General features: G+C 36.2%; 1 protein-coding gene across 1 annotated transcript in view; it reads left to right on the top strand.

Moving 5' to 3' along the window:
- Positions 1-13,623, top strand: part of LRP2 (LDL receptor related protein 2) — a 195,557-nt gene that overhangs the window by 165,691 nt on the left and 16,243 nt on the right. The window contains exons 62-72 of the mRNA XM_056110472.1: positions 205-342; positions 1,413-1,535; positions 2,038-2,170; positions 3,828-3,952; positions 5,095-5,226; positions 5,286-5,288; positions 7,240-7,380; positions 8,687-8,852; positions 11,213-11,341; positions 12,454-12,674; positions 13,433-13,609. Coding sequence (XP_055966447.1) covers positions 205-342; positions 1,413-1,535; positions 2,038-2,170; positions 3,828-3,952; positions 5,095-5,226; positions 5,286-5,288; positions 7,240-7,380; positions 8,687-8,852; positions 11,213-11,341; positions 12,454-12,674; positions 13,433-13,609 — 1,488 coding nt within the window. The remainder of the gene's footprint in view (positions 1-204; positions 343-1,412; positions 1,536-2,037; positions 2,171-3,827; positions 3,953-5,094; positions 5,227-5,285; positions 5,289-7,239; positions 7,381-8,686; positions 8,853-11,212; positions 11,342-12,453; positions 12,675-13,432; positions 13,610-13,623) is intronic.

Below are 13,623 nucleotides of genomic sequence, written 5' to 3'. Positions count from 1 at the left end.
GCACTACTGGATGTAGCCAAAAAACAAAGAGAAAGAAATAAACAATGTAAACATTTCAACAAATTCTTGACCATTTAAGGGCACAGTACTTTCAGATGTATGTGAAACAGAGTCATGGTTGCAAGAGGTGATGGAAGCTTTCCAAAGTGAACCATTCTTTTCTAATAACATGTATGTGTCTTCTTCTCTTTTTTCCTATGACAGCTACCCGCTTTCCCAATGGTGCCTACTGTTCACATAACCTGTTTCAATGCAAAAACCACCTTTGCATCCACCCATCTTGGATTTGTGATGGTGATGATGACTGTGGTGATAGTTCTGATGAAGAGCTCCATCTGTGCTGTAAGAGAGAGAAATGGAGTGGATGGGAGTGGTGGGGGTAGAAGGCAGAATTTCAGTGTTTCTTACATGGAGACTTCATACCCAGAGGATAGATAGATTCATCATTATGAGTATTAGCCACAGGATCTGCAGTCCCATGATTTTGTTTGACTTTCCTGATGAATTTTTTTAAAATGCAAGAAAGTCCAGAAATTATCCATAATTTTACATATTTAATATATAGCTTTATTAGCCAGAGACAGTACAGTAGGTAAGGCGCTTGTGTTGCATACAGCCAATCCAGGTTTGATTCCTGACACCCCAAATTTTCACCCAAGCCCTGAGTGCAGAGCCAAGAGTAAGCCCTAAGCACAACCTGGTATGATTCAGAAACAAAACAAAAAATAACAGAAAAAAGTGAAAAAATTCAAGACCATTTTGTAGTTTTCAAATTTTCTTTGAAGAAAATTTCTCCCAAGGAAATCTTCTGTGGAAACTCACTGTGCATAAACAGAGGAAGATCAGTTGTGCTTGAAGGCTTACTAGGAGTGGGTTTTTACAGTTTAGTTTAGGGCACATGTTAATGTTCATGGTTTTTATTTACACAGTTACCAAACCTCACTACCACATAATGCCTCTGTGTCACTTCCAACTCAGCTCTTCACTCCAATCTTCCCAACCCTAGTCCCTCCCTCTACTTAGTATTCCCAGCCTTGTAACCCAGGGCCAAGGGTTTATTATCATTTGATGCTAGGGTTTGTTATCAGTTCCCTCTTTTCTTCCTCTGAATACTTCAAATGAGTAAAAATGTGCAGTATTTGTTCATTTTAGTTTCTCAACCATTACCTGGGCGAAAATTAATGATTTAAAATGCCTGAGTGTTTTTCCAGGAGGGCAAGAGGCCCAGAAGATACAAACTATGCTTTTCTAGTTTCCTACCTTATTTGGTGCTCAGCACAGTGTCTTGCCATGTACAAGAGACTCAAAGTTCTGTTGATTAATGAGGGGAAGAAACCATCACACCAGTCAGCATTTTAGATAGTGACATTGATGGTTAACCTCTCCTTTTGTTTTACTACCTTTCATTACAGTATCTGTTGAATGTAATACTCCAGGACGTTTCCAGTGTGACAACAACCGTTGTATTTATGAGCGTGAGGTGTGCAACGGTATTGATGACTGTGGAGATGGAAGTGATGAAATAGAGAAGCTATGTAAGTAAAAGTCAAAATGGAAGGAGGGAAACAGTTCTCCAGTCATTGACAGTTTTGAAAATGCTTCCCCTGGGGATTTCACTTTGCTTTGTAGAAGCTTGAGCAGTACCTGAGATTGCTGTTCTTTGCTGACACAAGATCTTATAAACACTTGCAAGACTTTGTGTCACTCTTTTAAGCAAAAAGAAATTCCTATCCCATTTCACTGAAATAAGATCTTAGCCAGTCTGGTATTTTTTTTCTTTTTGTATTTGTTTAAACATTCAATAAAATTTTATTTCCTCTATTCCTTTAAGAAAACAAGGACTAGAAGGCCAAAGAGGTCGTACAATGGGTTCTGGTGCTTGCTTGCATGTAGCCAGCCCAAATTTGATCCCTGTACCATACCCACTTATGGTTTCTGAGCACTGTCAGGAATGAATCCGAAGTACAGAGAGCTCTGCCCTAAGATCAGTATCTCCTTTCAGAGAAGAAAGTTTTCATTTTAACTTGTTCTTCATAGGTACTTCTCCCACCCCTCGACCTTGTAATGAAGATGAATTTAAGTGCAGCAATGGGCACTGCATTTCCCAGCACATGGTTTGTGATAACATCAATGACTGTGGTGACAATTTTGATGAAACAGGTTGCAGTAAGTACATATTTACTTGTATACTTGACTGTGGAAAAGCAGGTTTGCTTAATGAAATCATGCAATAACAAAGTAGACAATAAGTAAATATTCCTTTTGAGCTTACTTTTTACTTTGAACTACATCAAGCCTATAGCTACCTATCATTCTTGAGGACTTTTTAACCAGACAGTATGCTAAATGCTAAATGGATTATTTCTTGCACCCTTGGAACATATTCTGTGTGTTTGTGTGTGTGTGTGTGTGTGTGTGTGTGTATCATTCCTTTTATTTGTTTGCCTTTTTTGGGCCACACTGTGCAATACTCAGGGGTTACTTCTGACGGTGGACTCACCCTTGCCATGCTCAGGGACCATATGGAATGCCAGAGATAGAACTTAGGTCAGCTGTGTGCAAGGCAAATGCCCTGCTTTCTGTACTACAGCTGTGGCTCCTTATTCTTTTTTTAAAAAAGAAATGAGAGGATCTTGTCTTTCTAACATGTTAAATCAGGGAACAGTGAGGGTATGGGGATTAGACAAAGGTCTTAGAAGTAGCACATTGCGCTGAGACTCAATCAATACCAAATTCTAATTGCTGGGAGGGGAACTCTGGCCTGAGCACCTCTTGGGAGGCCCCAGACAAGCAAAATCAACAAAAAAAGGATGTTGAGTCCATCTTAGGTCAAATGTTGCATCTTTGGCACTTAGGGGAAGTACCAAGTGTCTGAGGGTAGTTATTAAAGATTGGAGTATCATTAAAAAAAATCTTGGAAAGAACTGTTACTTTTTGATTTAAAGAAGGAAGATTCTGTGTAGGAAAATTATGAGTAGCCAAAGGAGGATGTTTCTAGCTCCACACTGTGATGGAAGTGTTGGACTGGCATATTTATACTCATGTCTTTGTTCTTTGTAACTCTTGTGAGATATGCCAGATTCCTCAAATTTGTATTCAAATTATTCTCATTCTCTTAAATTGAGCATAGATATCTAAAGAAACTTGCCTGAAGTCATACAGTATCCTGAGCAGAATATGAATAATTCAATGATTCCAGGCTGCCCTTTGGTTTCCATGCCTACCACAAATAGTACCTTTGAGGTACAAAACTGACCTCTACTGGCACAGTTTTTATTGTGTGGGAAAAAGGAGGACAATTTTTTAAAAATTCTAGGAGCCTGAGAGTTAGTCGCCTCAGTTAATATTAATATGCTTTCAACATCTTTAACTTCCATCATTTGTTTTTTTGGTGATTTCCAAAGTAATTCCTGGCAACTTTCTCCTCTCCAGTGATTCCAAGCTGATGTACTATTTATTCCGCGCACTTTCTTGATAGGGATTCAATTATATGACCTAATAAAATGAGTTGACTAAATAATTCAAGGTACCCTTGTGACAGGTTTTGCAGAACTGTTTGGTAGAGTGGAGTTCTGATTGCCAGAGACTGAATGGTTCCAGAAGCTTTCAGTATTTCCAAGTTAGATTTGCTTCTTCCAGTTAATTGCTTGTACCAATTAAAAGGCTTAGGTTTTACTATCGTACCTAAAAGTCAGGAAATACACCAGACAGACATTAATTTTGATATGAGAATAGTGTTTCTTTTGATACATTATTTTGTTATAATTTTATGGTGGAGATGTTCTATGTCTTTCATTTCTAATGCTGGGATTTTGTTTTTCAGCTAGAGGACATGAAAGATTATGTACTGAAAATCTATGTGAGCACAACTGTACCCAGTTAGAAGGAGGATTTATCTGCTTCTGTAGACCTGGGTTTAAACCCAACACTTTGAACAAAAACTCCTGTGATGGTAGAGTATATTTCTTCCGATTCCTATTAGGGATACATGTACATTTTATTTTGGTTCTCTTATTTTTTTCCCTTACAGTAAGCCACTGTTTAATTCTCTCAATGTGTTAAACTTTAATTCATAAATATGCTACCAACTAGTTTTTTCCCCCCATTTTTTAAAACCAGTACTTAGCCGCGCACTTGACAGATAGCTTGTTCTCATTAATGCGTATGAAATTGATAAGATTTGGAAAGACTGCATGTTGGATTGTTGTGACAGATCAAAGACATTTTGGCAGGGGCCGTAGCAATAGTACAGCAGGTAGGGTGTTTGCCTTGCACTTGGCTGTCCCAAGTTCAATCCCCGGCATCCCATATGGTCTCCCCAGCACTGCCAGGAGTAATTTCTGAGTGCAGAGCCAGAAGTAACCCCTGAGCATTGTTGGGTGTGACCCAAAAAGCAAAAAAAAAAAAAAAAATTTTGACAAACATAGGATTTTTACATTTATCTTCACCAATTGCATTTTTTATCTCATACTTTTAAAAGCTAGGCATAAATTAATTCTCAGGTATGGAGTTGGAAGGTAGCTTATCAACAGTGATGAATATGACTTTTGCTATATGATAATATTTGAATTGATTTTTACATTTTTTGGAGATAATTGTTTTTTCTCCTTTTTAATTCCATGTTACATACACAAATAATTGGAGAATTTCTTTTGGGAGTTGAAATCTAAGAATTCAATTGTAACAATAAATTATTGATTCCTATCCTAAAGCAAATTAACACAATAGTAGTAACACGCACCAGTATTACAGTTGCTTCGTGAAAGAGATAAACCTGTTTTGTTTTTGTACAGTCAAACTTAATTTTAACTCTATGTTCATCACTGACCATTTTGGGGACTTTGAGTTTAATAGAAGTACACATCTCATAGAGTCTCTTGGGAAGATTAGATGGGAGAAGAACACGGAAAACATGGGAAATAGGGTTAGAAGATTAGTAAGGTACTGTGTTTCTGCAAATGCTGTTATTGATGCTTCTTTTCATCTGCATTCTTCTTGATCCTCATTGCTTGCAAATATGGATCTAAACCAAAGCCTAGTCTATAAGAAACAGATGAAACAAATATTGCATATTTGATTTTAATTTGCTTACAGACATCAACGAATGTGAGAACTTTGGGGTTTGCCCTCAGATCTGCCATAATACCAAAGGAAGTTATGAGTGTTCTTGTGCCGAGGGCTTCAGATCTGTGGATGAACGCGATGGACAACAGTGCGCAGCTGAAGGTATGATATGTTTATGTTGGAATGAAAGGAAGTAAATGCTAATAAGTACTATATCCTAGGAAGTCAATGTTATGCTCACAAAATCACTTTTATTTACCAATTTCTTTATACACTCATCCAGCCTTCTCCTTGCTTTCCTTCCCTCCCTGATGGATTAAAACACTGACTGCAAGGCCCCCACTTATACATGTAGAAGTGAAAACAAGAGTCATGTGTTACTTGTCAGTCTGGAAAAAGCCTCTCATCTTCCTGGATTAAAACTCCAAAAAGTGGAGAATTTGTTAAATTGCTTCTCAGTGCTTACTGGAAGGAGGAAGAATGAACCAAGTTAATTTTGTGCTAATTGTTTCCAAGGAGAATAATGGATGCATAATTCATGTAAACAAAAGTAATTAAATGAGGACAGGTGGTAGCTTGGTGTAATGAACTCCATGCACACTCTGGTCATTTATTTATTCAGTTTATTTTAAGCTATCACCCAAACAATAGTAGTTAATTTTTAAAATACTGACAATATTACCCCCCTAGAAGAATTCAGTAACAAAAGCCAGCCTCTAGTATTATCAACTAAAAAAAAAAAATTAGTAAAGCCCTCAAGCTCCCAGTCTGTGAGATCAATAATTGGGGCGCCCTAATCTGAGATGAGGTCACAAGAAAGTCATATTAAATTGGGTCAAATCAGAAAACTCTTTGACAATTCCTTTTTTGTTGTCCATGGACTACTGATCACAGAGAGTATGGTTCATTCATAATATCAGTCATAAGTTCTATATATTAATTGAATGTCAGAATAAGAATTGGCCTAGAAAACAGTAATAAATGCAGGTAGAACTGGCAAGAATAAGAGATTATAAACCTAAAGTATTTCCAGAATTGCCAAAAGTCTGATTTAGATTATCCTAGTTTAAAATTAGAGGTTTGTATTATATTACAAGTTAGTATCTGAAGTTTCTATTAGAATTTAAGGCACTTAATAAGAAACAGTATTTTAAATGTTTGTTATTAAATATTGGACTTTTGAGACATCAGTTTAACTAGCATACTTAAGTATTTTACCATAAACACTTTTAATACTGAGTAAAAATAGGGAAAAAGCTTTTGAATAGCTAGTTTGTTGATTTAGTGTTTAAGTCTTTTAAGGTGATGACTTTAAATTAGAATATTTATATAAAGCATAATGTCAAGATAGAGAAATAACATTTTAAATGGCACTTAAGTGCATTCTTAAAGTATTTTTAAATTGAATTCAGTTGACATTATGAGCATAAGTTAAAATTTAAGAATTATTGACACAGCATTTTAGATGAGTCACCAAATATATAGCTTCTTTAGGTTAAACAATACCTCTTCTTTTTTGGCCACACCCAGTGGTGTTCAAGGGTTATTCCTGGCTTTGTACTCAGGGTAGTCTGTACCCTGCCAGTTCTCAGGAAACCATATGGAGTGGTGGGAATTGAACCTGGGCCAGCCATGTGCAAGGCAAGCACCCTTCAGCTATACTAAAAATATTAAAAATATTCCTAAGAGAATAAAATGTTTATTTTGTCAGCTTGAGTCATATAACTGATTACCTGCTAAAAAGATATTAATTTGTCAGTAAATATTGAAGACTAAGGATTTCCTATTAAGCTTATAGAAATTATATACATATTATATTTCTTCTACAACTGAATGCTTAGCATATCATCTGTTTATTCAAAGTGAGTAAAGAAAAGAGGATATTTTCTAGAGATCTTAGTTTTGCCTTACTCCAAACTGCTGCCCACTGAGGACATGGAACAAATAGCAAATAATTTCTCTAATAGAAATGTTAGCTTTCCACCTGAAATAAAGAATGTCCATAGAAACAGATTTTGAGCCTAGTTGGATAGTCAGCTTAAATGATTGGCTGATTGTCAGAGTCCTATACAAATGCAAGTTTTCTAATGGGAGTGGTTATGGATACTTGAGTGAAGACTTTCTATCTATGAAATGGATAGAATACAAATAAAGTATCCCTTCATTTGTTTATAGGTAATCCCTTGTTGTTACTACCTGAACAAGTGCGAATTCGAAAATATAACCTGTCATCTGAGAAGTTTTCAGATTATCTTGACGACAAAGAACGTATTCAAGCTCTTGATTATGACTGGGATCCTGAGGGTGTCGACCTGAGTAAGTGTGAACTTTAGCCTTTAATGAACTTTAAATTCCAATTGAAGTCATTGAACAATTTGTGTTAACTAATGGGATTCTTAAAAAATTTTTGCTATTAAAATATTTTTTGATTGAGGTACTGTAATTTATATTGTTACTGATGGTTTCCTGTTTAACATAATTAAAACACCACAACCATCACCAGTGTACTTTCCTTCCTCCTCCAGATTCCCAATACCCTTTCCTTTCAACTCCTGGAATTAAATTTTTAAGGAATATATTTTGTTACATGAGTGGAAGAAGAAAGTCCTCTTCCAGATGTTTTAGTATAGCCAGAGGTTCCAGTCAATTTTTCAACCTTTTCATCAAACTTTTCCCCATCTCTTGAGATTATACATCTGATTACATCTCACATTGTTTTTTGTTCAATATTTCCTACTTTTTGCTCATATCATTTTTCTTCTTTATCATTGTATTCTTGGAAAACTTCTACTCAAATCTCAAAGACTCAGTTCCAAAGATACTTTCTCTGAAATCTAGTGCTCCTCTTCATACTAAACTCTTCAGAGAAGTTTCATCCTTTTCAAAAGGAACTCTTACAAAAGTTGTAGCTAAATATCCAAACTTTATTTTTCATAAATTAAACCTAATCATTTCTATGTGACTAGCATGTGACCCAATATGTAATTACAGTATATGAAGGAGAAAGAGGAACACAAAAAATTTAGTCCATTAACTATGGAAATATGTAATTCTTTTTTTTTTTTAAGTCTCTCATGGTCCTGGTGGTATGTGGGAGATAGTAATGGGGCCAAGTTTATCTTATCATCATGTTTGTCTCTAATCTACTGACTTTATGACCTTCAAGAATTGTAACAATTTTCTGAATCACTTGATCTCTGGATTTCTTATCTGTTAAACAAAAGCAGTGATCATTCTGCCTGTTTACATATGAGTTGATTTGCAGATAGTGTGGGATCATGGATCTAAAATTGACTTTTTCGAACTATCAATAACGACAAAATGTAAAACTTGTTTCTTGTAAAAAATTAAAAAATGTGAAACCATTGTGTTTTTATCCTTTTTTTTGCAAAATTCAGCTTTTGAAGAACAGTGAATTTTATATTCGAATAAAGTATACACCTAAACTGTAGGTTTTCATATTTGATTAATCTTGGTGCAACTTAATTACGAATATTCTAGGAGGGAGGCAGAGATGTCTGTAGTGAGCAATCATACTTCATTTCATAAGGGATAAATTTCAGTTTATCTTTCATCTGATGTTTCTAACATAAAACTTACCTGGTATGTCTTCTCTCTGCAGGTATCTTATATTACACTGTATCAGGACATGGCTCTACTTTTGGTGCTATCAAACGTGCCTACATCCCTAACTTTGAGTCTGGCAGCAATAATCCTGTGGTAGAAATTGATCTGGGTCTGAAGTATATTATGCAACCAAATGGATTAGCAGTGGATTGGGTAGGAAGGTAAGTTTTGCTAATAGTACTATCTTACCTATTCTATTTCCCTGATAAGAGTTACCTATTTTCGATCACAATACACACATAAAGCAGGTTTATATATGAGCATCTAATATTAAAAATGGTAGGTGGGGCTGGAGCCATAGCACAGCGGGTAGGGTATTTGCCTTGCATGCAGCCGACCCAGGTTCGATTCCCAGCATCCCCGAGCAGCACCAGGAGTAATTCCTGAGTGCACAGCCAGGAATAACCCCTGAGCACTGCAGGTTGTGACCCAAGAAGCAAAATCAAATCAAATAAAATGGTAGCTGATTTTTAATATTTAAAATCTTGGACTTGCTTCTATCCTAGCAACAACCTGTATATTCTAATGTGTAATTAGCATTATTGTTTCCTATTTTTATGTGTGCCATGAAAAAGTTTGGGAAAGCATAAAGATAAGAGTCTATATTATATCTAGAAGAACATATATTCCAACTTGAGTGCTTAATCCCAAAATTGGCTTCTAGAATGATGGTAGTTTCATTTTTTAAGAAATGGGCAAGCATTAGAATCTTACCTGCTAAGCAATCAACATGAAATATTTTTTCTCTATGGTTGTTACTGAGAAAGAACAATTCACATTTTGTGTTTCAAGCAGACTTTGTGATATGAGCGTATTGGAAATTTTACTTTTCTGTTTAATTTTGGACCTTTTTTATTTGTCTGTTTGTTTGTTTTGGAGTAACTAACACCAGGCAAGATTCAGGGCTTCTCTTGACTCTTTGCTCAGGGATCACTCCTGGTGGGCTAGGGGACTATATTGGGTGCAAGAGATTGAACCTGAGTCAGTTGCATGCAAGGCAAGCACCCTATCCCCTGTTCAATGTCTCCAGCCCCAAATTTTTGGTTTGTTTTGTCTTATTGTTGATAGATGTATTGGCTTGTTTTTCCCCTTTTAAATTTGGAACTTCTAGATCTAGAGACATATATATTGGGTGAAATCTTATGTAGGTTACTCATCTGTAGAAACATAAGACAAACTTATATGCAAAGTCAGTTTCTTCAAGGAAAAGCTTTTTATTGGAGAGGCACATTTTTTTGTTTTGCTTTTTGGCTCATACCAAGCTATGATCAAGGGTTATTCCTGGTTCGGCATTCAGGAATCACTCCCAGCAGTACTGGAGGACCATATGGAATGCCGTGGATTGAACCCTGGTCAGTCATGTGCAAGGCAAATGCCATACCCACTTGCTCCAGCCCGAGAGGCGCTTTCATCTGAGTGGGAAAATGATTATATTAGAATCATTTCTCAAGCATGCATAGACTCCCTTATGTCCTTCAATAAACTTGTAATACAGAAATGTTTTACAAGGAATGCTAAGGAACTTGATGCCCTTCAAGATAATAATTTGCATTAAAACTAATTTTTATGCTTTAACATACTTTTTCTGATGCTCTTGGAAGACTTGAACAACTTGAACTTCTCTGAAAGAATTAATTCGGTTCTCACATTTTATGCTGCGTATCATCAGAGCCTCATTTTAGTATGTTCTTTCATAAAATAGGCCTCAGTGAGTCGGGAATTTAGAACTCTAGACTTCAACGCTTCCCTCTGAGAACCAGCCAAGTAATGGTAGATCTGTCTTATTTGCCTTTATCTCAGCTCTAATGAGTAAATTAAGCTACTAAAGAACTTCTTCCTGCTTATAAGAGACTGACCTATAAGTCAATGGTAGAATGGCCTGACTGAGTTTCTTATTTTGAAAGGATATAGTCAATTATCCTTTGAGCTGATGCCAGTTCCTTTAGATTTCAGTGGGCCTATTGATTGAGGAGAAATCAGATTTAAAGTGCAGTGAGAATTAAAGAACCTAACAGAGCCTTCTACTTTATAACTGGCAGTGCCAGCTTTGTGATCTGCCATCATTACTGACACTGACTGATGTTTCTACTTTGGATGATTAGGCAGGAATCCCTTTTAATCCTCCTCCATTTGGGTTTTTTGTTTGTTTGGTTTGTGGGCCACACTTGGTGGTACTCAGATTCTTACTCCTTGTTATATTATATGCTAAAGGATCACTTCTGGTAGACTAGGGTGACTATATAAGCTACCTGGGAACAAATCTAGGTAGTATGCATGCAAGTCAAGAGCCCTACGGGCTGTACTATCTTTCTGCCCCCATACCTCCATTTCTAACTTTTCAATGAGGTCCCATGGATAAAGATCAAGGAATTTTTGAGAAGAAACATTTCTTGAGTCCATGGCACTTAAGAAACAGTCTGGCTGTGTCTTTCAGCTAAAAACTGTCTCATCATCAGCTCTCTTCTCCAGAAGCCTCTGATCTGAAAATTTCAGTTGCTTATTTTTATTCTTATAAATTTAGGCATATTTACTGGTCGGATGCCAAGAGTAAGCGGATTGAGGTAGCTGAACTTGATGGAAGGTATAGAAAATGGCTGATTTTGAATGATCTGGATGAACCTGCTGCAGTGGCTGTGAATCCCAAACTTGGGTGAGTACTTGGTAGCAGAATCTTTATAGTTCTGGGTATTTTCCACTGGAGTCTCAAAAAGTGTCCTTAAAGACCATTTATTTATTCTAAAATTATTGAATTATTGTTGGACTATTTGAGAGTTTCTTTTCTTTTTTTTTCAGAAATTATGAAATAACCTAAAGATTATTTAGGACCAACCAGATTTTAGACCAACACTATGTGAGACAGAGTTTTCCAGAGCTAGTTTGTCTTAAATCCATTCACTTCCTTAATAGAATTGAAGGCTTAGTCCATGTGATAAATGGTACAAAGTATGATGCTAGCCCTCTAGGCCAGTAGTCAAACTTGACTTGAAATGCACAGAACTTACTAATATTAAAATTAGAAAAATATTGGCACAGGTAATATTGAGACAGACCTTGTCCTTTCCACTGCACTCTGCTGCACCTGCAGACCTGCTTCTTGCTGGATGTTTGAAGTGTTTCAGTCTCATCCAGGTCATCTTTGTTGGAATAAATAATTTTCAATTAAATTTTGAAATTGAATGCCAAAGAGTACATTTGTAAAACACTAGAATGTAATGTTTATATATACATTAGGATGTATGTATACATATATGTGAATATATGTATATATGTGTTTATGCACACATAAATACACACACACACATATATATATAAACACTCATATAATATATATATATAAACACTCATATATGTGAGTGTTTTAGACAAGACTTGGTGATACTTAGAGCTTATTCCTGGATCAGTACTTAAGGATCATTCCTGACAGAGCTACGGGCACCATATGTGGTACCAGCTATATGCAAGGCTATTACCTTTATCCTTGTACTGTCTCTCCAGTCCCCCATCATTATATACATTTTATGAGGTCTGATTATATATCCTTAGAAGAGGCTGACCAATACTGAGAATTCCGTTTTCTGGAAGGACTCCAAATGCTCTTTATCCTTTTTTTGAACCCTTCTCTTCTCTACAAGTCTAAAATCATTATTTATCAACCAGACCTCTATGAAAGCCAGTTAATTTCCCTGTTGCAAGTTCATGTTTCACTGTAGAAGAGAAACTCCTCCACATGAAATGCTTCAATGAGGAAATCTTTTGTTACAGGCTTATGTACTGGACTGACAGGGGCACAGAACCTAAAATCGAGTCTGCCTGGATGGATGGGCAGCGTCGGACCACCCTGGTTCATGAGGACCTCGGTTGGCCAACTGGCCTTTGCATTGATTATTTGAATGATGACCGAATCTACTGGAGTGACTTGAAAGAGGATATTATTGAAACCATGAAATACGATGGGAGTGATAGGAGAATTGTTGCAAGTGCAGGTTAGACATGACTTGGAATTTAATATGTTAAATAATGTACATACATTCTCATTGCCCGTCTTCTCAAAAAGAAACTGATTGTAGGAAATAGTCTAGCTAGTTTCTTTTATCACACCCTCTGATTTCCAGCTGCTGATCTAAATGCAAATGAACTCATGAGCAATAATTGAAATCTTTTTAATTCATTTTTATAATTAAAGAAAAGAGTTCTCAGCAATTGAAATAGCTAGAATTTTTTTGGTATTTTTATAGAAAAATTTATGTGTGCAAATTGTAGTCCATGTATAAATAATTTGAGACATGTTAATGTGTTGGATTATTTATGCTGCAGCTGAAACCATGTAGAGGAAAAAGAGCATACTGTTCCCTTATTTAGGCAGCACAGAATTACAGTGATTTTTCACAGATAACATTTTTCCTGCGTGACCAGTGGTGTCTTATGTTCAAAGAAAAAAAAAGGAAGAAATTTCTGCCATACAAATTATTTCCTGACATAAAATTTGCAGTTTCAAAATGAGCACGTCTTCTCTAATTGGTATCAGCGACTAAGCATTAATCTAGTTCAATTTTGCCATATTCGTCTCCCAGGAAAACTGGAGAATGTAATTTATGGTCACATGTGCAAAAACTTCTGCCTGAAAATCTGAAGACATTGCTTTAGTGATGAATTCAGGCTGAATGACATTTGCCGTAGAAGCTGAGATGGGGTATTTTCAGTAAGCCTTTTTTTGTTTTGTTTTTCACCTGTGTCTAAACAGCAATGAGCCCTTATAGCCTGGATATCTTCGAGAGCTATGTATACTGGGTATCTAAGGATAAGGGAGAAATATGGAAGAGAAATAAATTTGGCAGAGAACAGAATGTGAAATTGCTGACGGTGAATCCTTGGCTCAATCAAGTTCGCATCTTCCATCAACGTAGATACAATGTTTCAGGTAACCACCAACCT

Source organism: Sorex fumeus, unplaced genomic scaffold (assembly GCF_029834395.1).
Source record: "Sorex fumeus unplaced genomic scaffold, SorFum_2.1 ptg000009l, whole genome shotgun sequence".
Lineage (NCBI taxonomy): Eukaryota > Metazoa > Chordata > Mammalia > Eulipotyphla > Soricidae > Sorex > Sorex fumeus.
This window is presented reverse-complemented; position numbering and strand designations above follow the sequence as displayed.